General features: G+C 43.8%; 1 protein-coding gene across 1 annotated transcript in view; it reads right to left on the bottom strand.

Annotated features, from left to right (window-relative positions):
* LOC124788977 (loricrin-like) overlaps positions 1-26,460 on the bottom strand; it is a 127,740-nt gene that overhangs the window by 42,337 nt on the left and 58,943 nt on the right. The window contains exons 3-6 of the mRNA XM_047256266.1: positions 15,608-15,853; positions 13,397-13,495; positions 7,593-7,673; positions 3,168-3,263 (exon numbers count right to left, since the gene is read on the bottom strand). Of these exons, the coding sequence (XP_047112222.1) occupies positions 3,168-3,263; positions 7,593-7,673; positions 13,397-13,495; positions 15,608-15,853 (522 nt within the window). The remainder of the gene's footprint in view (positions 1-3,167; positions 3,264-7,592; positions 7,674-13,396; positions 13,496-15,607; positions 15,854-26,460) is intronic.

Here is a 26,460-nt window from a genome sequence, read left to right as displayed (position 1 = left end):
ATTAATCTTGGCCATCAGACTCATTTTTCGCGACCATTTCAGGTCTCCAGTGGCTTGCCTAACCAGCGGACTATGGGCTCTTGGGGGTGGACGAATTTTCTGGGTCCTAATTCAACTAATTCTGCAATAATGAAAGTTGGCGAATACTTGCAGAGGTTATCCAGCCATTAGTTTCACATTTAGTCCACGGCTACTTGCCACGGAAGCACACCATAGCGCCCACCTCTTTCGCGGAAGTCGCCACATCTTCGGCATTCCCATTCCCCAGGGCCGCGGGCTCTGATCGCTGCACAGAGCAGCTAACGGTAACTACTGCGCTGGTTAGGCTGGCAGTACGGCGGAAGCTTACTGTGTCGAGGGCTATCGGCCACAAAAGTGGCGAAAGCGGCATGATCGGCCAGTTGACGAGATGATCTTAGTCGTAAGTTCGGGACCAGACTCCATCTTAGCGTCGGTGAGAATGCTTTGAGCAGCGTTTGCCACCACTGACCTTTCCGATCACGAGGTTGCACATAGTTAAGTTGATTTACGAGTTTACGTTCAGTAGCGTTCGTAGTTATACTGCTGATCATTCAGATCGGGCGCTACTTAAGGTGATACCGGAATACTTCTTTGAAGTGCCCTTCCCGGGCTTTCGTTACCATTCATACCAGTAAAAAAGTTCCCCATGTTTGCTCCCCTTGCGCTCTCTTAATTCAAGGACTGGACCGTTTTAATTCAGTGACTTCCATACGACTTGCTTGTCCTGCAGCAAGAAGCAATAGAACCTGGCCTTCATGAACTTATGGGTACGCTTGGGTATCAGGTGGCCTCGACATTTCCTTATGTGTTATTTGAAGAACAATATATTACATTTTACCAGAAGAGACACATTTTCTCTTGTGCGTAGCTTCCCTCTGTTGTCCTATCTATCACGTTAATTAACCAGAAACTGAACCGTCGCTAGAAGAGAAATTGGTACCAGCCACGGTCGGGACAGCAGCCGACAGGTATGTGAAGACAAACTTCACCACTTGCAGGGAAACCGATAAATCGTCTGTACATTTTTGCCACTTGTCTTCAAATTAGCCTTCATTAGTATTCACGCCTTCATCCACAGCAGCCAACAACTACTGCAGTATGACAGGGTCGTTCATTCGAAGCAAAATGGTCGAGTAAATGTGGTCTCTAAAATGGATACCTTAAGACCTCTGCGCACTTGTTCATCTTCGCTGCTGTGAAACACCTCTTCTGCTACACAAGTGCTCATACCTCTTAAGGTACAAATTTTAGAGTCCATGTTAACTAGATAATTTTTTCTTGTTTTGGTCCATACTACCACCTCACAAAATGTGAAAAGCAAAAAGCTTGCACTAGAAGAGATTTGTTTCACAGTGTCTAAGATTCAGATGCGCTCATAGCTCTTGACGTAAGCATTTTAGTTCCTCTATTTACTAGACGTTTTTGCTTTGGTTGTTCTTGTCCTATCCTTGAATACTGACCATTCCTTCTGGGACACCCTGTATCAGCCTTATAATGATATATTTCCGGCTATATAGCCGAGTTGTTTTCACCCTGTCGTGCACAGTATTTCAAAGACCGACTGAGTTGTCGTCTTCAGGTGCTGCTAACTTTGCTGTTATCTATAGTCGCTGCCTGGAATCGAACCAACGTCGAGTCCAGGCAGAGAATTCACATAACAGCAAAGTAACTGAAGAAGAAGACTTGATCGGTCTCCGAAATATTGTGCACTAAATGGCCGTACACCCGAAAGCACACTATCAGCAATGACGAAAAAATCTGAAAAATGACCAACTATCTTGGTCCTTTCATTTTACTTGATGTTGCTGTGAAAGTGGAGCGTTTTCTGTGGCCACTGCGGAAGTTACTACATTGTTACACGATCATAACCGTGCTCTCATAATTCATTGGCAGTTACGACCCCGAAAGGAAATTTTGATCATCTCGCACCTTTGTTTGCAGTACAGTGTAGACTTCAACCCGAAAGAACTCTACTGAAATTTCGCTACAACCTGTTAACGTGGCCCATACGAAATTTCAGTGATTTCTCAAACATCGTGGATTTTCTGCCTAGTGTTCTTATGGCTTTTTCGCGATCGTTTCCGGAGCTGTGCATGATGACAGTCAGCCCCAATGTTTGCCATGCTCCATAGCTATCTTTAAATCACTTAAGCCACACAAATGTTGCTCACCAAAAGCTTCACTTAGCATGCGTTGGTTCTCAGATGCAGTTTTGCTGAGCTTAAAACAAAACTTAATGCAGATCCTTTCTTCCTTCAAGTCAGCAATTTCTAAATTCGTAGACACTTTAGAATACGGTGTAAAAAAATCAGCCACAGTGTCAGCAACGATGCATTCACAATGCCGATAAGTGCCAGGCTGGTTGCTGAAAGAAACAGCTAGAGGTGCCCAGAGGCGGGAGCTTGCACAGCTAATTGTTTGGGCGCAATTTTCAAATTCTCGTCACCCGCCAGAGTAGCCAAGAGTTCACACGCGCTGCTTCCTGGACTCGGGTAGGCGCGCCGTCCCCGGATCGAATCCGCACGGCGGATTAATGCGACGGTCGATGTGCCGGCCATCGTGGATGTGGTTTTTCGGCGGTTTTCCACATCCGACTAGGTGAATGACGGGCTGGTCCCCACGTCCTACCTCAGTTACACGACTCGCAGACATTTGAAACACATCCACACTATTTCACGATTTACACTTGACGCAGACAGCTCAGGTACACTCCTTCCATCCTGGGGGTATGGGGGGGGGGGCGGCAGGAAGGGCATCCGGCCACCCCTTAAAATTAACCATGCCAATTCCGTAATTAACCCTGCCAAATCTGCCCACAATGCGGGATAAAGGCAATAGCAAATGGAAGAAAGAAAGACAGAAAGAATGTTCAAATTCTCGTAAATTTTGGGTAGCCCTCGTACTGCTCTGTAACTGTGTGGCTCGAGCTTACCGCTGAACTGGCGCCGAAGAGACCGACGACGAGCTGCAAGATACTCCCGCTGTCGCTGCCGCTGCCGCCGCCGCCGTCCCTGCCGCCTGCTTTACTGTCTCCCTGGGGATTAGTGGGGTTAGTAGCCGACTCTACTGATACAGTACAGGTAGTAGCGCAGTTACCTTACACTGTACACTAAGAGCAGCGAAAGCGCTAGCTAGCAGTTAGTTACCCCGGAGCTGGCGCCCAGTAGGCCCGGAAGTAGCTGCAGGATGGATCCACTGTCGCTGCCGCCGCCGCCGCCGCCGGACGCGTCGTCGCCCCCGCTCTGGGAATAGGGGTTGCTGACATCAGCTGTGAGGTGTCGCTCGTGTCACAACGAGGGAAACACACAGAACAGTGATTGCCTTGGTCCCTACTTGTGTGGCATCCTTCACGTACTAGTACAGAGTGAGTCAGAGTGGGTACTATCAACCCAGATGGTTTGATTTTGAAGAGTGATCACGAAGTCCTGGTTCCAAACGTAACAGCCTTTTTCAGGATGAAGTATCACACTTCACCTTCCAGCTAGGTTGAAGAACCATTCCCACTTTCATTGTGATTTAATATTGTCAACAAATAAGCAGAAATTCGCAAAATCTGTCGTTATTTGCGAGTTTCCTATTCATAAGGGTCCTTCTCTGCAACCTCATTAAAGCTCTTAAGTGTTTCCCATACGTGTTCCTTCAGTCCTGAAGCATACTCAGTGTCCTGAAATACAAAATTGCTTTTTCAACGTGCACTTTCTAAATTGGACGTTAGTCGTGACGAATTAACGCACCCAGCTTCAGAAATAGGCAACTTCCGCCGATATGACATGACCGACATCAATACGGCTCCTAGTTGTCTCACATTAGATGGATAAAAAAGAACCGTAAGATAAAGAGATTTGAATACATAAGAGAAGGAACAGAAACTGCTCTGCTGGAAAAGTGACCATGGGAACATCAATTAAGAATATGAACTTTGCACATACACTCACAAGTTCTACATACTACAAGAAGAATCTTTTCAAGAAGCAAAATTAAGACATACCAGACAGTGATGCAACCTGAGAAGACACGGGAGAAATTATGAAATTTACAGGAACAGGATTGATTTACAAGTTATAACTTAAGCAAAAAATACTCAGAAGTTATAGGAGCAGTGAATAACAGGAGAAAGTTCGAATGAACATATACTAACCAGGAACTGCATACCCAGATAGAAAGAATTTCGGAGACCTCCATAGAACAGATAAGGTGTCATCGTTAAGCGACTGTAGGAGGATACAAGATGACTTGGACAGAATTTATTGTTGGTGTGAGGAATGCCAGTTTGAACTAAACGTAGAAAAATGTAAGTTAAGGAAGATGAGTATAAAAAACAAACCTGTAACGTTTGGATACAGCATTTGCAGTGTGCTGTTTGACACAGTCATGTCAATTAAGCATCTAGGCAAAATACTGAAAAGCAGTATGAAATGTAACTAGCACCGAAGGAAGGTAGCAGGGAAGCTGAACAGCCGACTTCAGTTTATTGGGAGAATTTTAGGGAAGTTTAGCAGATAAGTAAATGAGACTGCTCGTAGAACAGTAGTGCGACCCATTCTTGACTACTGCTCGAGAGTGTGGGATCTACACCAGGTTTGAGTAAAGGAAGACATCGAAGCAATTCAGAGGCGTACTACTACGTATATTTGTTGCCGGCTCTTTCAGTCAGCACGCGAAACCCTACTGAGAAAATTTAGATAACGGAATTTGAGGCTGACTGCAGAACCATTTTACGGCCGCCAACGTACATTTCGCATAATGACCACAGAGATAAGATTTAAAAAATTGGGGTTCGTACGAAGTTGTATACACAATCGTTCTTCCCTTGCTCCATCTGCGAGCATAACAGGAAAGGAAATGAGTGGTAGTGTTACAAGGTCATCCCCACCATATGCGGTACTGTGTCTTGCGATGCAGATTTGTAGTAGTAGACGTAGGGGAGATAGTTTCTTGTGAAATTGAAAACACTCTACACCATAAGGTACAAAAAGATCACGAAGGAATGGGAACACTACGAAAAGATTTGCACCATAGTAATATTCAGGCGCCGACGGGGTAGCCGAGTGGTTCTAGGCGCTTCAGTCTGGAAACGTGCTACCGCTACGGTCACAGGTTAGAATCCTGCCTAAGGGTCCTTAGGTTAGTTAGGTTTAAGTAGTTCTAAGTTGTAGTGGCTGATGACCACAGCTGTTAAGTCCCATAGTGCTCAGAGCCATTTGAACCATTTTTGAATATTCAAGCAATACATTTTGAGAGACATACGTTTCCTGAACAGAATGTCAGCGAGGATGAAAACAGACAGAATAGTGAAGATGTTTGAAAGGTGGAGAATGAAACAATACTGAACAAGGATAAAGACCGGAAGAAAAACACATAATCCAATGAATGTGTACCACAGAGGGCCAGGAAGCTAGCAGAATAGATATATGATAATATTTTTCGAATAGGTTTCGTGTCATAGTTAAGGCTCTAGTCTTATGTACGTTAAGACAACTTTTGGCGCATGTGTATCAGGGATTATTAGATGTTATTAGCACTAAGCTATAAATGGTGTAAGGAAAACACTTAAAAGGTTTTTTTATTTAGTCAAAGTTCCGGACCCATAAAAAGACCGCAAAATTTGTGTCAGGGACTGAATAATTGAGCAAAAAACACAAATTGATCCGAATTCCTGTGTTTAAACGGTTTACACTTATCATTTGAACCAATCCATCAAGACCCCTGAAATCCCATAGCCAGTCCCCATTACTAAAGCTTAGACCACAAATTAATTTTCACACGGAGTATATGACTGAATTATAGGCAACAAAAATTGCATATGTATGCTGCAGAGTTCCTAGGCCCTGCCTAGTCTCAGGGGCATAACCAATAATAAGAGGCGGCTAATGTCACCAGGAAGTATCAGCAAAAGTTGTTCCCCTTGATGTGATCTACCATCTTTACATCTTTGATGAAAAGACTTTGACACAGCCCGTATGAGCATTGAAATTCATGGCCAAAACGTTCAACAGCCTTTTCTTTTGCGCAGTGCTACTAGTTTCACTCACAGACCGTTCTAAAGTTTAGCAGCACAAATGACAGGAATGTTATATCATGATGTAAACGATTACAAGTTGCTGCTGAAACCCAACCATAGTCTATAAAATTATCAGAAGCATAACAACATTGTACCGAGAAGTTGTCATCAGAGGGCTTATTCATATCGAAAGTCAATAGTAGTTGTTGACTTTCGATGATAATAAACCTTCTGGTGACAACTGCTCTGTACAATTATTATATTGCTAACATTTTTATTGACTATGGTTAGTCTGCAACAGCAACTTGTAACCGTTTACACCATGGTATAATATTCCTGCCATTTATGCGTCTTAAGCTTGAGAATAGTCTGTAGCCGAATCTAGTAGCACTGTGCAAAATAAAAGACAGCTGAAGGTTTCCACCATGAATTTCAAAGATTATTTACCAGCTGATTTTCCCCACCTATATTCATACATAAGCGAAATAGAGACGGACGTGTAATTATACCTGATGCTGTAAGACAGGTCATATTATCGTATTCCTTCACGTTTTCCACAGATCCCTTTCCCTGTCGATTTTGCATTAAACCACCTCATTTGTTTTCATATAAAGTCACTTGAGTTTCAGCAATATTCTGTAACACCAGATCCCAAATGCGTGCATTCTCTGCTTTTCTGGTTTCCCTATGGTCCATGCTTTTCTTCCAGCAGTTTTGTACTACCAATGCACGTTCTCCAAAAATTCTCTCTCAATTTACACTAGTAGATTACTTTCAGCGAGCATTTCTCTCTTTGCTTCTGCCAGCCTATTTCTTATATCCACCGTGTTTTGCCCATCATGGATTATTTTGCTCCCAAGGTAGCATAATTCTCTTACTCCATCTACTACACAGCCTCCATTTTTTATAATAAGAATATCGGTAACTCATTTCTGCAACACCTCATTACCCATGTCTTCCTTTGACTAAGTGTTAATCAATATTCCCTCCTTATTCTATGAGGCATTCCTTTCTATTGGTTCCTCATTTTCGCTGCAGACTGAAATGTCATTCGGGAATCTTAGCATTGCCTGAAAGCACATATGTGTCATCACTACAGACGACTACTGTCGTCTGCTGAGCAGTACAACGGCTGACTGCGTCAGTAGCATCAATACCTATCTTAAAACCAACTGAAAGTTGTCAAAGCATTATGAAAAAATATCGTCAAATACGGATGTGATGACCCCTTGTACGGTGCTTGCTCCTTCATATTTTGTACACCTTCAGACTTCACGATATTTCTTTCCCAATTGTTTGTTGCACATATTCCAACCTCTGTATTCCCCACCTGCTTACACCCTCTACTTCTTCCTCCTCTACCATGGACGCTATTTACCGTTGTCTTTAGATCTGTCCCTTCATCTAAATCTCCACAAATCAGTAACAATGTAAGTCTTAAAGCTGCCTGAAATCAGTTTCGACCTGAGACCTAGAATAACGAAGCACGGCATTCACTCTTTGGCTGGTCTCTGACGTCTATAGCCTGTGATGTAGTAACGTAAGTTTCGTGTGTGCTGAGGATAGTTACCCCTGAGCTGGAGCCGAGAAGGCTGGGCAGCAGCTGGAGGATGGAACCACTGCCGCTGCCGCCGCCGCCGTCCGCCGAGTCCTGGCCAGGCACAGCACACAAGCTACAGGCCGCCCGCTCTACGTCTGCCAGCCTTCTGCTTGCCTGCCCTGAAGACGCCACCGGGACGAAACGTCGTCACAATTCAACACAGCTCTATCTCTACTCTACACGCTTAGCTCTGTTCCATTCCAACCCCGTCACCCAACGGATTAGGGCAGCTGAAATCTTTTTCACAGTTTCTTATGCCTTTGCTCTGATACTCGTGCTCTCGAAATCGGTAACAATTGTGAAATCGGTGATCCGAATTAAATATTTGTACCAGATGGACGGCACTATAGTGGTGAATACGACTACCACCTGTTTGAAAACGAATAACTATCTCGTATTGTTGACACGGCAGGTCGTATACGATGACGCAAGGCAAAATCTTCCAGTACGCGTGGGTACACAAGCGAGCTGTCTGTGTGACAACTACGAATGTGTAATGGTTACAAACTACCACTGACTTCAGCATGAAATATTTCCGTATATGGGCCGAACAAAAAATTTCCCTTCGAAGGCCGTACAGTTCAGAATTGGTATGCCAATCAGGCGAGATCTCCATGAGCAATGATGCTATCATCGCACTGACGCACAGGGTTTGATAAAACGGACACTTCAAGACCGTTTTTTGGGCCCGAAGGTCTGACAAGCGCATGTACAGACTCTAGGGCGGGTGCTCCAGTGTCTTCCACTTGAGCTGGCGCAACTTCTGCTAACCTCCCAGACCGACCAGCGTCTTGTGTCCAATCGGGACCAGCAGGGAATTTGGCGCATCGTTCCACAGAGGTGGTTTTCGACAGACTTGCTGTCCCACATATAGTATTCATTCTCCGATGGATGTCAAACGGTGTTTGCCCTTTGGCATCCGAGAAAAGAATAACAGCACGCTCGTCCTGTTTGCAAGCATTTGGTAATAACGTCGCCATAGTTTACGTTCCCGCATTTAGTGCATGCTCGTCGGAAAGACACGAATGCCTCGCTAATCCCTTTCCTACATGTCGGTGCTTATACCCATAACAGAGTCACATTAGTTTGCACAGGTGCTGCAGCAACGCCCTCAAACTAAAACTTTGGCATGCCCCCAATAGTTAGTACAAACGTACCTGAAAGATAAAATTTTCGGTTAACTTCCCATCAAATGCGCTCGAGCTACGCCCATGGAGGATGATTGAGGTATATGATAGACGCTTAATGAGGCACCGCCACATTTTTCTGCTGACGTACGACTATACTTAACGCGCCAATATGGTCGAGTATGATCTGCTCCTTGGCCTTCAAGCTCATCTGATCTCAGTTCTCTTACTTTTCCTCTCTGGCCAGCGAAGCAGCATGAGAATCGTGTATAAAATGAGCTGTAATGAGAGAGGGGCCGCGCGGGATTAGTCGAGCGGTCTGGGCGCTGCAGTCATGGACTGTGCGGCTGGTCCCAGCGGAGGTTCGAGTCCGCCCTCGGGCATGGGTGTGTGTGTGTGTGTGTGTGTGTGTGTGTGTGTGTGTGTGTGTGTGTCTTTGTCCTTAGGATGATTTAGGTTGAGTAGTGTGTATGCTTAGGGACTGATGACCTTGGCAATTAAGTCCCATAAGATTTCACACACACAAAGAGAGAGGGAGTCACATGCCCAGCAGTAGCAGCATACTGACTTTACCAGAAAAGGTATTCTTAGTAAAGATGTACTAGTAGAATGGAGAAGTCTCTATCGCAGCTTTAAAATTCTATCACCGTAAGAATTATATTCGAAGGGATAAAGGTCCTGTGACAGGTGTCGCTGTGAAGAAAACGATCACGAAGCTCGAAGCTATCGTTTGTTTATACGGTAATTGGTTGTGGGGTTAGCTGAAGTTGCAAGTCTACCGTGATCATCTGACATCATTAGGGATGCTAAAAGACAATATCTGACGGCCATTTCTCACCGTACCTACTAACTTGCTGTGCCGTGTCGTTCACAATATTGTCCATCGACTAACAGGTACTGGTGATGAATGACACCCAACATGTGAAGCATTTGTTATAAAGAATATCGTCTTTTCTAAAAATCGATTCTTCTGCTGATTACTGTTTTTGCATCATATGAAGCGCCGTCTGTGGACCGTTTTGTTCACTTTTTGTTAGTTTCAATAAAACCCAATGTCATTTCAAGCATGTGTGTCAATTCTTACCTCTCTACCTACGATATTCCGTGAAAAATTGAATTTTCAAATGCCAACGGGCTTTTGGGTCACACAGTATTTCTTATTTGAGGTAGGCCAAATAGATTTGTAGTAACTAGGAAAATATTTCATACCGAAATCAGTGGCGGCTTGTCACCGTGTATACGCAGTTATTTCACAAGCGGCTTGTTTGCGGATCCATTTTCTCTGGGACATTTTTACATGCACTATTAAATATTTTCTTAGCAATCAATAACTCCGCCAGTTTAATTGTATGGATGCTAGTAATATTTTCTTCAGACTGCGCTTGAAATCTAAAGATCATAAAATATTCACGAAATATTACAATGCGCACGAGACTGCTAAAAAGTAATCTACTTATTTCATCATTACGTCATTTTACAGGAACAAATGCATGGGCTGTTCTTCCTCGTTGAAGCACGAGTGGCTGGCATTATTTTATTTTCGTGTTCTAAAAGTATGGCTCTTTTCTCAACTGCAAAATAAACTGTTTGGCAACAACACGGTGCACCTCTGCTCTAGGGTGACTCTCTGTCAAATGATACTTTGATCAGCCACTACAACGGTTACAGTGGCTGAGAACACAATGGATTGGTTATATTTGCATAATCTAGCACCATGTTCATAAAGAACGAAAAAGTTGTTGCCCTGAACACTATGACGTCCAAGTCAATTCCCAGTTCTTTCCCACCTGCGCAAGTGTTCAATATGTAATGACATCGCAGCCAGACATATTTATCCTGCTATAAACCGAAAACTGCAACCAAAGAACAATTTTCTCTTTCTCTTCTCTTCCTTCTTCGATACGGGAGTCTGAAAGGATGGATGTCATGTTCTACGAATTACAGAAATATAATTCCTCTCGTTATTTAATTCATATACTTCTGCACGGCGCTAGGAGGAGGTAACATAACGAACGCGGAAGAGAAGTGAGCAGGGGAAGACACACTGCCGATGCGTGAACGGGGCTGGAACAGAGCAGTCTCCAGAAACTTTTCTGTATAAACCAACCTACTTTAAAATTTCGTCAGTGGCGTCTGTCAGAGCAGGCACTACTCCGCTTATTATTTACAAGGAAGAGCAACTATATGTACTGCTCTTTCACCAATAAATACAAACAAGCAACAGAAAGCCATTCGTTTATGATATGTTAATACATCTACAATTGTACACAATATACAGACAGTACTAGAAGAAAACTTCATACCACTTTGATTCCACTATGTGTAAATTAGCAATAGATAGATTTTTTTACTGAAAATATAACTACATTTTAAAAATTATACAGACAGTAATAGAAGAAAATATGGTACCACTGCGATTATGGATACGGAAGCAGACATATCTAAAATCACCATTTATAAATCGGCAAGTACTTTCTATGAATAATAGTATGATACAGAATAAGCATATTGAAAACTACAGTAATTACTACAGCTAAGTATTATTAAATTAAGCAAAGCGTTTCGTTAGCACTGTACAGACTAACGCACGACGATATCTACACTTTCCTATGCGAAATACTGTACAGATTTTAGCAGATCGTCGAAAGGAAATCTTATATAGACAAAGCAAATATCAGAAAAGAAAATTTTGTTAGCGTTTCTTGCCGTCGAAAGATATGTACAGCTTATATGTACAGTAGATCTCCAACGGAACTATGAGTGGTGAATCCAAAGCACGGCTTCAGTGTTAGCGCACGCTGTACAGCATAGCAGTTCTTGAGTTACCACGTTTTCTCTGCTGACAAATATCCTCAGAAGGCGAGTGTAGAAGACTTTGCTAACCTTTGACATTTTCAACCTCCACACATTTGCGTGTTGCACCATTACCTTACAAACAGAAGAAAGCAAGTCTGTACTCACGTGATCGTTTTCTGACACATAGGAGAATATTCCTCACGGACTCAGTTCTCCAGCTAATACGTTGTGGCGGTACTCAATTTTCATACTCGTCGAAACAAGTATTGCTCCCCTGATGTGTTGGCCAGGGAATGGATAGGTTGCGTTCTTGAAGGTCGAAGGATGCAGTTACGTTGCGCGCAGTTACAAGGAGCGTAGAATAAAGAAACTGTATTGTGCTTCAGTATGAAATCTATCACTGAGTAACGGATATATTACTATCCAAATGGTTATTACTAGTCCTCGCCTTCAGCGCTCTGGTTTGAAACACGAGTCAGAAAACGGATTTTTTTATAGACCATCCCTATCGATTTGTAGCCATTCAGTAGTAACGTATCATTAATGAATGCAGGTTTTATCACAGGTTGTCACTGATTGAGATTCTAAGGCTTTTAATATCCGTGTTTATCAGATGTGTGTATCAAGAATTAACGGTACCAATACGAAATTATCATTTACAGATTACTATTATTCCCTGCTACAGTAGCGTGTAGCGTCATGTTGGCTCAAAATAGAATCTAAATTATCCGGGGTAACACGCTATCACTGTAAGAACAAAATAACATAATATACTCGTCGCTTATTAAGACCGATAATTTTTCTTTTTAAGAGTGTGGGAAAAGGACACATAATAAAAGTTTTAATCACAACTATTGGCTACACACTCCAATATGTCTTCGTCTTCATTACCATTGAAAGTTTCTGATGTGTGTAAATAACCGCGTTCAAAAGACCTTAAGTTGGCAGAGTGCTGCCTTCAGTACACAAAACGAAACGAATCTGCTAACCCACTGGGTACCGGATTGGCACAAATGCTTCTAAAATCGATTAACGTCTGACAACAGACCATCAATTACCAAAAGACGTCATTTCTGTAGGATTTTCAGTTATTTACACCAAGACAGTTTCAGCACACTACCTTATTTTTAGAATTCCGTGTGCGATGGCACGCCTGTCAACAAGCAATTTACTATTTTTGTGTTGTAACGAAGAACGAGTCAGGTAAGAAAATGGTTACTGAGTTTTGATGTATACTTGGTATTTCCTCCCAAGCAGTCTTCTTCAGACGGCTACACGAAATACGTTTCTTAAGATAATGCTACAAAGCTTTTGAAACTTGAGGAGCGACATCACGGAAATCTACGAGCTGCTACACGAAAAAAATCTATATTTGCGTAGTTCAGTTTTAAGCGGACATTATATGACCAAAGTCAATATACTGTTTACCTAGAACGGTGAAAATAGATTGTCGTCAGGAATTATAATTGCAGCTATACTGACATTTAACACTTTTGCCACATAATATTCAGGTATACAAAATGTACTCTTAAGAGAAAATAGCAGCTTCTGGTGTTTCCATGATGTCGTTATTGTATTTAAAGTCTTATGCAGAGAGTTTGTTTCAAGATTCAGCTGGAGCTTGACTAGGGCTAAGATATCGTAAGGCTGTAAAATGACGATAACGTTCGTGAAAGAGAGACGCAGAGCCCATTTTAACCAGTGCTGCTGGTACCCACGTCTAGCGTCGCTCTGCACCACTCGCCATTAAGTACAGTAAGTGGATCAAACCAGTGTGGCGAGTGCGAGAGAGTCCTTGCTGCTCGTTCAGTATGTGGCTGCGGGTGGTGAGCTGTGGCGGCCGGTACTCACCCCAGAGCTGGAACCGAGAAGGCTGGGCACCAGCTGCAGGATGCTGCCAGAGTCGCTGCCGCCTCCCGCACTCGCCGAGGCCCCTGCGCCAGCGCTAGCCTGTAACACGCCGGGGAAAACCTAATGTACACCTACCACCGACACCACAAACGGTCGCTTTTTTCTTTCATTACTACCCTTTTCTCTGCGGTTTATGCTACATTCGCTTTCGATACATATACAGTACACGTCTCCTCCTCCCCCTCTCTGGATCCACCTCTTCCCCCCTCTTCTCTCTCTCCACCTCATCCTCCTACCCATATCTCACCACCACCACTCCATTTTCTATCTATCCACCCCCTCCTCCCCCATCTCTCTGTCCATCACCCCCTCTCCCTCTCTCCTTGTTCATCTTCTTCTTCCCTTTTCTCTGTCTATCTCTTTCTCTCACTGTCACTATTCAATTCCTGCTGCCTCATCTCCCTATCTTCTCCTGCAACCCCTCCTCTCACAGTACCCACCCTCTCCTCCCCAACCCTCCATATTCAACATCTCCTGCCCCTCTCCCTACGCATCTTCTCTTGCCCGACTCCACCAATCCATCTCCTTTTCTCCCTTCCTTATCCTTCTCCTCCTTCTCTCTATCCCCTCTGTCTGTTTCTCCCTTCGTTATCCTTATCCTCCCCATCTCTATCCCATTCATCCCTCTGTCCCCTGTACTTCCCATTCTGCCCCTCTTTTGTGTCCATTCCCTTCTGCTATCCACCTGAACCTTCCTCAGATGTGCCAGTACACACGTGGAGCCCCTGCAAAACAGGTCGGCACTACCCCCACACACATCTGTCACACAGGGCAGTCTACAAGTCAGGGGCTAGAAACCATCTTTTTGTCTCTGAAGTATAGGCTGTCATGCAAATCAGGCCAATACTACTACATCACAATATGCCTTTTTTGCAGGGCAGCATACATGTAGGGGATTGAAATAGCGTTTCTTGTTTCAGCTAGGAGGTTCTAGCTCCTTCAGTGCTAACATTCGTGAAATGTTCTGTATTTGTGTCAGATTTGCTTGAAATCGATCCACAGGTTTAGGGAGGGGATGCTACACATACATACACACAGGGTACTTTATACAGGGTGTCCCAGAAATGTTACAAGGACTTAGAAAGTTTGTAGAGATTGTCTTGAGGAACAAATCGAGAACCGTTTCCAGAAACTTAGTTAAGCAAAAGAGTTATGTTTTTGAATTCCAAACGTTAGAAAATTGTCAAGGTAAATGAATGACCGTGAAGTAATATAAAAAGCAGTCGCATCTCACTGATTCAGTGACAAACTACAACTTATTCACGAAGACACACTTTCTAATAGCTACATAACTGCAGCTTTCTCCGCTCAAAGCAAGACAATATAAACACGTATTTCATCCATGAGTACCGTGTATTTCTGATGTTGTCTTTTCTTATTACAGTAGGCACTTTCCCCGACATGTAACAATTTTGTATGTACTATGTACTCTAATAATTTGCACTTGACTTTCTAATGCACGAATATTTTTGTAAATATAATTACTTTCGCTTCATAAGCGAATGTGTTAAAGATTCTTGCCGTTTGTAGCTGAGCTGTAGCGGCGACTGCGGAAATGGTTTCTTCTTTGTTGGCAAGTAGTTTTATTGCTTTTAAAACTTCATTATCACGACTGTGTGGCTTTTCCCTCCACTACAGTTGTAGTGGCCCATCTGGTACGTTAAATAACATACGTATTGCACTCCATAACAGTTTTCTACGTTCCACATTCACTGATTTGCCTGGAAGTGCAGTGAAGAAAACTTTCCATTGTCGAGTACATATTCGACGCCTTTCTGCAAAAGGTTTGGTCTTTTGCTGTTTATTAGCCATTCTTTTGGTTCTTAAAAGACAACTGTCTTGTGATGCAAAATTTCATACCTCCCAGAGTCCTCACGAAACTAAAGAAAGAAAAATGTGGTGTAATTTTTTAGTTACTGCCGATGTTTATTGCACTACGTGTGCTTCCTACGTAAAACCTATATTACAAGTCCATATAAACGATAATTTTCGCATTCGACCGGTATTGTTTCAAATATGAAGCTTTTTGTCCGACTGGAGAGCTGCTGTCGCAGTGATAACAAAAGCGAGCAGGAGTGTCGTGAGTGTGTGCACTGGACTGTAGCGCAGTCTAGGAGACGGCAGGTAGTTGGAAGGTCCAGTCAGCCATACCTGGCCGCCGCCGCCGCCGCCGCCGCCGCCCAGCAGCCCGCTGAGCAGGTCCACGGCTCGCTTGTCGCGCTGCATCAGCTCGCCGATGTGGCGCACGTCGCGCAGCGTCTTCTCGCGGTCGCCGCGGTCCTCCCGCAGCCGCTGCACCGCCTCCCGCAGGATGTCGTCCTCGAACTGCTGCTCCATGCGCACCGCGCGGGCCGCCGCACGCGCCAGCGACGCCCGTGCGATGTCCGACTCAAGGCTCTGCAACAAGGTCGTCAGCGTTGGCATTATTGACACTTGCTCGACGTGTCCTCTCAAAGCACTGCAATATCTATAATGGAATTATTTGTGAGAAATCAGTAAATATTAAAAAAGTGGAGCTCTTTAAGTAAGATCTCTTGAAGCAAGCTCTCTTGAAGTAAGCACGCCACGCGCCATGCTGTGTACACCGGAACGCGGTTACCTGCTTGTCATCTTCCGTAATGCTTTTGTTCGTCCTATGACGACAGGACAATGGTTCTTTTATAAAATTTCGTCTTAATGCCATAAGTGAGCATTAATGGACGAATCATGGTTTTCCACATAAATGCTACGTCAGTCTGATAATGCCCCAAAAGGGCGAAACATGCCATTTCCTATTAAAAAAAAAGGACTTTCCAACCGAGACTATCTTGTTTCAAGAAATTTGTAGCCGGTTGCTGTAACAGCCGCCCAGTATGGAAGGGAACCAATTTTACTAAAAAACTGGAGTATGAGTGAACTATGTAAGTAGGCCTATGTTCGTTCCATATCTCCTTCTAGACCACTGAACCGATCTAAACCTAACTTGGTACACATATCACTTGCTGTCTGGAAAGACTCGCTATCGGGGGAGAATAACCTACTTATCGAAAAGAGCTCAGCGTGGGGATGAAAAACCAGTGTAGTCCACGACGCGCGAATTCCCTTAATTTATTCATTCAACATTTGAGAATGAGAGTGCTTAGCGACTTACAACATATTTTCCACATAATTTTAAACCTTTATGAAACTTTCCCTCCTTGACAACCCCCACACAATGATGCGAAGAAAAAGTTTATCGCTCTATATGTTTTCGCTGCTCATGCAGTAAAACTATTTCATTAAGCGTGACGTTTTAATTTATTACTTATTTACTACTAGCTGTATTTGCAACACATTTTTGACGATATCACATATAAAGTTTTGTATAATGGTACGATACATATTCCAGGAGATACAACGTCATAAACGCTGAAATGCGTGAAATAATGCCAAATCACGCATGGCTTTTAAATTTGTTACTTTGTTACTACTAACTCTTCTCAGAACATACACTCCTGGAAATGGAAAAAAGAACACATTGACACCGGTGTGTCAGACCCACCATACTTGCTCCGGACACTGCGAGAGGGCTGTACAAGCAATGATCACACGCACGGCACAGCGGACACACCAGGAACCGCGGTGTTGGCCGTCGAATGGCGCTAGCTGCGCAGCATTTGTGCACCGCCGCCGTCAGTGTCAGCCAGTTTGCCGTGGCATACGGAGCTCCATCGCAGTCTTTAACACTCGTAGCATGCCGCGACAGCGTGGACGTGAACCGCAGTTGACGGACTTTGAGCGAGGGCGTATAGTGGGCATGCGGGAGGCCGGGTGGACGTACCGCCGAATTGCTCAACACGTGGGGCGTGAGGTCTCCACAGTACATCGATGTTGTCGCCAGTGGTCGGCGGAAGGTGCACGTGCCCGTCGACCTGGGACCGGACCGCAGCGACGCACGGATGTACGCCAAGACCGTAGGATCCTACGCAGTGCCGTAGGGGACCGTACCGCCACTTCCCAGCAAATTAGGGACACTGTTGCTCCTGGAGTATCGGCGAGGACCATTCGCAACCGTCTCCATGAAGCTGGGCTACGGTCCCGCACACCGTTAGGCCGTCTTCCGCTCACGCCCCAACATCGTGCAGCCCGCCTCCAGTGGTGTCGCGACAGGCGTGAATGGAGGGACGAATGGAGACGTGTCGTCTTCAGCGATGAGAGTCGCTTCTGCCTTGGTGCCAATGATGGTCGTATGCGTGTTTGGCGCCGTGCAGGTGAGCGCCACAATCAGGACTGCATACGACCGAGGCACACAGAGCCAACACCCGGCATCATGGTGTGGGGAGCGATCTCCTACACTGGCCGTACACCACTGGTGATCGTCGAGGGGACACTGAATAGTGCACGGTACATCCAAACCGTCATCGAACCCATCGTTCTACCATTCCTAGACCGGCAAGGGAACTTGCTGTTCCAACAGGACAATGCACGTCCGCATGTATCCCGTGCCACCCAACGTGCTCTAGAAGGTGTAAGTCAACTACCCCGGCCAGCAAGATCTCCGGATCTGTCCCCCATTGTGCATGTTTGGGACTGGATGAAGCGTCGTCTCACGTGGTCTGCACGTCCAGCACGAACGCTGGTCCAACTGAGGCGCCAGGTAGAAATGGCATGGCAAGCCGTTCCACAGGACTACATCCAGCATCTCTACGATCGTCTCCATGGGAGAATAGCAGCCTGCATTGCTGCGAAAGGTGGATATACACTGTACTAGTGCCGACATTGTGCATGCTCTGTTGCCTGTGTCTATGTGCCTGTGGTTCTGTCAGTGTGATCATGTGATGTATCTGACCCCAGGAATGTGTCAATAAAGTTTCCCCTTCCTGGGACAATGAATTCACGGTGTTCTTATTTCAATTTCCAGGAGCGTATTTCGCAGACTCTAGCCGCATATACAGTACGTGATTGAAAGTGTCCGGACAACCCCAAAAACATACGTTTTCATATTATGTGGATTGTGCTGCCACCTTCTGCCAGGTACTCCATATCAGTGACCTCAGTAGTCGTTAGACATCATGACAGAGCAGAATGAGGCGCTCTGCGGAACTCACGGACTTCGAACGTGGTCAGGTAATTGGGTGTCACTAGGTCATAAGTCTGTACGCGAGATTTCCGCACTCATAAAATAAACATTTCTAGGCCCACTTTTTCCGATGTGATAGTGAAGTAATAGCATGAAGGGACACTTACAGCACAAAAGTGTAGAGGCCGACCTCGTCTGTTGACGGACAGAGATCGCCGACAGTCGTAATGTGTAAAAGGCAGACATCTATCCATACCATCACACAGGAATTCCAAACAGCATCAGGATCCACTGGAAGTACTGAGACAGTTATGCGGGAGGTGAGAAAACTTGGATTTCATGGTCGAGCGGCTGCTCATAAGCAACACACCACGCCGGTAAATGCCAAACGACGCCTCGCTTGGTGTATCGAGCGTAAACATTGAACGACTGAAGAGTGTAAAAACGTTGTGTGGGGTGACGAATTACGGTACACAATGTGGCTATCCGATGGCAGGGTATCGGAATGGCGAATGCCCGGTGAACGTCATCTGCCAGCGTTGTGTAGCGCCAACAGTAAAATTTGCATCCGGTGGTATTATGGTGTGGTCTTGTTTTTCATGGAGGGGACTTGCACTCCCTGTTGTTTTGCGGAGCACTATCACAGCACAGGTCTTCATTGATGTTTTAAGCACTATCTTGCTTCCCAATGTTGAAGACCTATTTGGGGATGGCGATTGCATCTTTCAACTCGACTGAGCACCTGTTCATAAAGCACGGCGTGAGGCGGTGTGGTTACACGACAATAATATCCCTGTAATGGACTGGCCTGAACAGAGTCCTGACCTGAATCCTATAGAACACCTTTGGGATGTTTTGAAACGCCGACTTCGTGCTTGGCCTCACCGACCGACATCGATACCTCTCCTCAGTGTTGCACTTCGTGAAGAATGGGTGTCATGTCCCAAAAACCTTCCAGCATCTGATTGAACGTATGCCCGCGAGAGTGAAAGTTGTCATGAAGGGTAAGGGTGGGCCAACACCATATTGAATCCCAGCATTATGAATGGAGGGTGCCATGGATACTTTTGATCACATAGTATTTCAATGGATGTACCTGTGAATTTATATGATTGTACGACACATAGTTCAGGAGATAGAACGTGATGAGCATTAAATTGGGTGAAAACGAAAATTCATGCCGAAATTCGCTAGAGATACAGGCGAAATGTATGTTTAAAGTGTACAGAATGGGTTAAATATGACGATGATGTTAAATAGATATGAAATGTGTCTGACGTATGAGCAGGTGCCCAAAGCTACAGGTAAAAAGCTCATCCTAAACTCCTGGAACGATTCCAGCCAAATTTGGTAGATTATTGAAACTTCCTGGCAGATTAAAACTATGTGCCCGACCGAGACTCGAACTCGGGACATTTGCCTTTCGTGGGAAAGTGCTCTACCATCTGAGCTACCGAAGCACGACTCACGCCCGGTACTCACAGCTTTACTTCTGCCAGTACCTCGTCTCCTACCTTCCAAACTTTACAGAAGCTCTCTTGCGAACCTTGCAGAACTAGCACTCCTGAAAGAAAGTATATGGCTTAGCCACAGCCTGGGGGATGTTTCCGCAATGAGATTTTCACTCTGCAGCGGAGTGTGCGCTGATATGAAACTTCCTGGCAGATTAAAACTGTGTGCCCGACCGAGACTCGAACTCGGGACCTTTGCCTTTCGCGGGCAAGTGCTCTACCATCTGAGCTACCGAAACACGACTCACGCCCGGTACTCACAGCTTTACTTCTGCCTGCCTGCCTGCAAGGTTCGCAGGAGAGCTTCTGTAAAGTTTGTAAGATAGGAGACGAGGTACTGGCAGAAGAGGAAGGGTCAGATGGACAAAGAGAGGACGACCAGATGGACGTAGAGAGGGATAGGAGGTGATGGACAGATAGTGCAGGATGGTGGAGATGGTGAGTGAGAGGGGGGGGTATAGGAAATGGAAAGAGAGGGGGAAAAGGAAGAGAGGGGCAGAGAGAAAGGGGGGGGGAGATGAGATGGATTAAGAGAAGAATAGAATAAATACATACCTGGTCAACGCTGTGTGTGCGCTATAAATGTACTACGAAAATCACTCCAAAAGAAATGCACAACACGTTTCTTTCAAAATTTCAACTTTCGTTCTACGTTTTAGCTATTCACGGAGCTTATAGGAACGCTCTTTCTGCTGGTATTAAAAATTAATTCAACTTGTTGCCGCAAGTAGCAGTGTCATAAAACTTTGAAGTTGGCTGCTGCTCTTGATGTTCCTTTTGAAGTAACGTGGTGTGGCAGAGTTCCTGTAATGTGAAACGAGACATCGGCAAACTTTCACAAGAGGCTGAAGAAGGTGTAAGGAGATGACGGTGCTGATTGCAGTACAGTTGGTCGTTGCGTAAGCTGATTATCTGGTGAAAAGGTGCACGCTAATACTCGGGACTCCCGCGAAGCGGCGGAGAGAGCACTGTACAGACTCCTGACAATGAACAGTGTACACACAGTGTGATATTGGTTCACAATTGCATAACAGTGAACGAGCTGTCAGCCGACTGGCAGTATCAGACACGAATGTGCGTAGAATACTGAGACAGCTAAAGGAGAACAAAGTATGCCCCACATGCGTTCCAAGAATGTTGACGGAGACCCAAAAAGACACAGTGCGAGAACTCTGTAGAGGAGTTCTTTTTAAGAGCTGTGACGGTAAATGAGACCTGGTTGCATTTCTTTGAACTGCAAGCAGAACGGCGATCGATGGAATGACACCATGGAATATTGCCGAGAAAGAAGGAATTCAAAACTGCAACTTCAGCAGGAAAAGTGATGGTCACTGTGTTTTTTGATACAGGGGGACTGTTGCTCGTGGACATCATGCCACACGGAATCACTATAAGTTCTTAGGCATATGTGGGAATGCTCAAAGACATCGTGCTCGAATGCGTTGCGTTTGACAACATCCGTAAAATAGGATTTTTTATGCTGCGTGATGACCGGCTACATGTCACTGAGAAAACCACCACCAAGGTCAGAAAGCTTGTTCCGACAACTTTGAAACATCCGCCCTATTGACCTGATGTAGCACCGTGCGATTATCCCCTCTTCAGTAAACTGAAGGAACCTTTTCGCGGAAAGGGATATGAAAATGGATTCCCTTGTGATGGTGACTGAACAGTGGATCAAACGTGCTGCGCCTAACTTGTACTGTGCAAGTACACGTGACTTAGTTATATGGCGGCGTAAGGCAGTGGAAAGAGATTATGTGGAAATACGATATTTTGTCTCTTAGAAATGTATTAACTGGCCGTGAATATCAAAGACATGAAAAATAAATTGGATGTTCAAAGAAACATTGTGTATTTCTTTTAGAGTGATCCTCGTCGTTTACGCTAGTTGTCATGCTTGTGTGTGTGCGTGTGTGTGTCAGATAGAGAGAGAGAGAGAGAGAGAGAGAGAGAGAGAGAGAGAGATAGGGTGAGACACAGAAATGAACAATAGGGTGAGACACGGAAGTGAAGAACAAATCGACTAAGCCGGAGACAAACAGAACAACACTGGAAGTTGGTTTCTCTCCCAGGAGTCGATATTGTTGCAGACAGGACCCTAGCTTAATTGGAGAAAGAATGTACGCCTGGCTTGCTTTACTAGTTCTATTTCTCATTTGTAACATGACCGTAAAACTCAACTTCACTATTCTTAACACTGTTATTGCTGGAGGATTATGATCTGCTATATCTTGAAAGTTATTCTTCTCCACAGTCGCTTCTTAGTTCCAGTTGTCTATCTGTGTCAATTTACTTGGTAATCCGTTGATATCACCAAATAATTTCATGTGCATTTGTCAGTGATATCTGTGTGGAATTATTTCTGAGAACTTCTTGGTATATATATTCCCGCGTACTAGTCTATTACGCAGATGTGTCTAACGGTTTTTACATAAATCCAATATGTTACTCAGAAAGTTACCTTTCAGTTCTTTTTGTTGGCTTTTATCCCGGAGTCGGGATGTAAATTTACGGATTCGTCACACATAACAGCAGAGGGTAGCCCTATGAGAAGTGCTCTTCCCACCGTAACTTCTCCCTTCCACCCACCTCCCTCCCCCTTCTACCGTGCTAACGCGCGCCGCTATTAGGGGGAGTAGAAAGTTATCTTTTGCGTGATAGTAATACTGAGGTAACACCTCAGAACTTTAATGATGAATGAGTAATTGCATAACGTGTAACAGATTTCAGTTTTCTATTATCCATTACAAACATTACGAATTTCTTTTAACTAACCCTTTTTGTAACATAACAACTACCGCCACCGCATATCAAATATCGTTTATCATAGACCATTAATTTAATTTCATATTAGCAGTATACAACGCTTTATCTTGTCTCCGTTCTTATCATCTTACTGGAATGCAACTGAAAATCATAGTCTCGTAAAAGACTAGACGATAATAACTGCGTTAACGCCAAAAAAAGACAATACTGCGGCTTGAGAAACTACAATAATATAGATCCTCGCTTTGTATTTGTGAAAAGGCGTGAACTAGCACTGGTATTCCAACCTGTGCTAAAAAAATGGACTACAGATTGCCAAAGAGATAATTAGCGCGTTCTTGCCGTAAAAAGGGCCTTAGGCAGGCTATTAAATGATCCGTATCGGGCGACAGCAGACTGACAAGACTGGTAACACGGCTTCGACAAGTTTTCTCATGCCGTTGCACAACAGTCGTAACAGAGTTTTAAAAACGAGATGTAGAGGGGCATATTCGAGTCACTGCCGACCTAGATACCATAAGCAACTGTTAGTGGTACGCGAGAGCAAAGTGATGGAGCACTGAAAGCAAAGGAGTGATTAGTAGCTCATCTCAGATATCATCTCCGGCAAATACCTCCCACAATATTTGGTATTGTAAATTTTCATTATTTATACAGAAACTTTCCATGAATTGCGTGAAACTGGAACAGTGTTAGAACTAGTAAATTTATTAGATGCCACAAAGAGAAATCACAAGTGATTTTTACCAACGGAATACCAACAAATGATATGTTTGCGCTTTAAATAAGCGTTTTACATTTCTACAGGAAATTAATTAAACATGATGCTAGCAAACTGGAAAAGATATAGTAAATCATCTCGTCTATTAATTACACTACGACGGCGAAAAGTAAAGTGTGGAAGCTGTCTTATCAATTTTAATACTTGTATTTAAATATTACTTTGAAGTGTTTCGAAAATGACCAAATAATTCTAAGCTAAAAGAAAATACTTTAGGGACAATAAATGAATACTTTATTTTCAAAAAAGTATTCAATGCATATAAGGAAATAGAGCACGATTAATAAATGAAGCACAACTTATGTTATCTTGATCACCATGTACTGTATTTCATTTAGAAATACGCATAGCTGCGTCCAGATTTGCAGTCCTATCAAACGACAGGGTATAGTGTTTGATCCAAGCATAAAGTTGGAGCGTGAATTTAGTGCAACTCATCTACATATGTGGCTGCCTCATCCACTTTATCCATGATTCCTTCAGTTGCTACAAGTACTTAATTTTAAAAAGAACAAAAAACGGGAAGCACAAAGTGACTCCTTAAGTCAACCTTTACTTTTGCAATACCTCAATTCTCCGAAGTAAAGAATAAAGTGTACATTATACTCACTAAATTCACTGCGTTAATTAGAGAGGGAGAGAGGATGAATATAAGTTACCATGAAGAAGAGTGTTTGAATAAGATAGGGGTTTATTGTTTTTTTATGTCAGACGTAAAGCTTGGTACAAATTGAGTTAATAAAAGATTAAACTTGTATGTACTCTTCCCCCGATATTTAAAGTATTCTAAAACTCCACGTAACGAGCGCGGTATTTTGAAATATAAGATACAGGTGCTGAAAAATTTATTGCATCACGTTCTACCCTTGTTACCTTAATCACTAGCACAGGCCCCATGCAAGCGCAGGAGAATGTCTCCCATAGCACAATACCGCTCCCACAAGCCTGCATCCCTGGCGCGCCGCACGTTTCGAGCCGCCATTCACCTTGATCACGGCGTTTGCGGAGACGGCCATTGACCTAGGATAGTAGAAATGAGATTCATCGGAAGAGCCGAGACGTTTCCATTGATCGAAGGTCGAATCCTGACGGTCCCGTGCCCACTGCAATCGTAATTGACGATGTCGTTGGGTCAACATGTGAACACCCAGGGGTGGTCTGCAGCGGAGCTCCATGTTCAACAATGTACGATGAACGGTGCGCTCCGAAACACTTGTACGCACAACAGCATTGTTCTTTTTCGACAGAGATGCCAAAGATCGTAATCTGTCCTACTTTACAAAGCAGACAAGCCTTCGAACCGCCACACGTTCTGTGAAGAGTCATGGACGTCCAACCATTTAGCTCCTAGTGGTAGTTTCACTGTCCTACGTTTCACCGTAGATGCGCACAACAACAGCACGTGAACATTCGACCAACTTCGCCGTTTTCGATATACTCTTCACAGGCTCAGCGTAATGCTAATCTGCCCTTTGTCAAAGTCTCTTATCTCAATGGATTTCCCCATTTGCTGCCCGTACCTTCGCTAAGGTGCCCCGTCCGTATCTACTCCGCTTACATAACGCGTCACGTGCTCGCAACGCCACCGGAAGGCATCCAACGTCGCGGTGGGCAGTAGTCATTATATTTTGGCTGACAATTGTATCTAACAAAAATATCTCTGTTAATTACATCACCACGAAAGGATTCTTGGCATTTAGCAAAGGCAGGCATCGCCCAGGAGGTGTAGCGAAACTTATAATTAATTTACACATATACATCCCTGAATTGCGTAGTGTTTGACACGAGAAAGGTGAGTGGCTCGATAACTATACAGGAACAATGATATTGGCACTACCAAAGAAGAAAAATGTCACAAAATATACTGAATATATCATTAGGCAATAATTTTACAGTTAATAATGAATAAACTATTGAAACCAAAAGCGGAGAGCGAACTGAATTACGAAAGTTCGACATTAAAAGTTAAAAGGGAGAGAGAAAAATGTTACGAATAATTGGGGGAAGGTACCTAAAATAAAAGTAGTAAAGCATGTGCAGTTTTGTTGACTTTGAAAAAATCTTTCATAAGTTCAGTTGCTTACACATATAGATGCTCTGAAGACGATAGGCATTAATTGGCAATGGGAGGAAAGAAGGCTTAAAGTCTCTTTGTATATCATACAATGAGTGAAAATAAGAATAGGATATAAAACGACAGACGGAATAAATATTGGGAGATAAATTATACAGGGCTCTTCATCTACTCTGTTTCACGTGTATTTAGTTGACTTAGTTAAAAACTATTTCCAGGCAATGTGTGGCCCGACAATAGGATAGTAGATAATAAAATGTTTAATGTTTGCTTGTGACATGATATTACTGAGTGAAAAATCAAAATACAGTTAACGGTACGTTAAAAAATTGAACACCAAACTTGAAGAATATGGAGTGGAGAAAATGTGAAGGAGACCAAGGAAATGTTTTTACAAGGCAATCAAGGAATATGAAAGTGAAAATTTGAGATTACTTAGGGAAACGGGTTGATAACTTCAGGTACTACCTACGTCGTACAATTAGCGCTAACATGTCTTGTAATCAACAATTAAAAACCATGAAAGCTATTATAAAAGAAACGTTTTACATAAGGGGAATTTTTTGTGGTCCATTCAGTAAACAAATAAGGAAAAGATTATTGAAGTGTTCTGTACGGTGTTTTGCCCTGTATAATGACGAAACATGAATACCGCGGCATAGAATGAATAAATGCGTAGAGGCCTCTGACAGTCGCATCTGGAAAAGAATGGAGGGTATGCAAAGACGGATAAAATAAACAATGAGGTTTTGTTATAAACGGTGAACGAGGGGGAGCAGTAATAATTCCGTTGCGGAAGAAGGCAGGTGCTGGCGGATGTGAATATTATCG

Source organism: Schistocerca piceifrons, chromosome 3, assembly GCF_021461385.2.
Source record: "Schistocerca piceifrons isolate TAMUIC-IGC-003096 chromosome 3, iqSchPice1.1, whole genome shotgun sequence".
In the NCBI taxonomy this organism is placed as follows: Eukaryota; Metazoa; Arthropoda; class Insecta; order Orthoptera; family Acrididae; genus Schistocerca; species Schistocerca piceifrons.
Note: the sequence above shows the minus strand (reverse complement) of the source record. Positions and strands in the feature narration are given on the sequence as shown.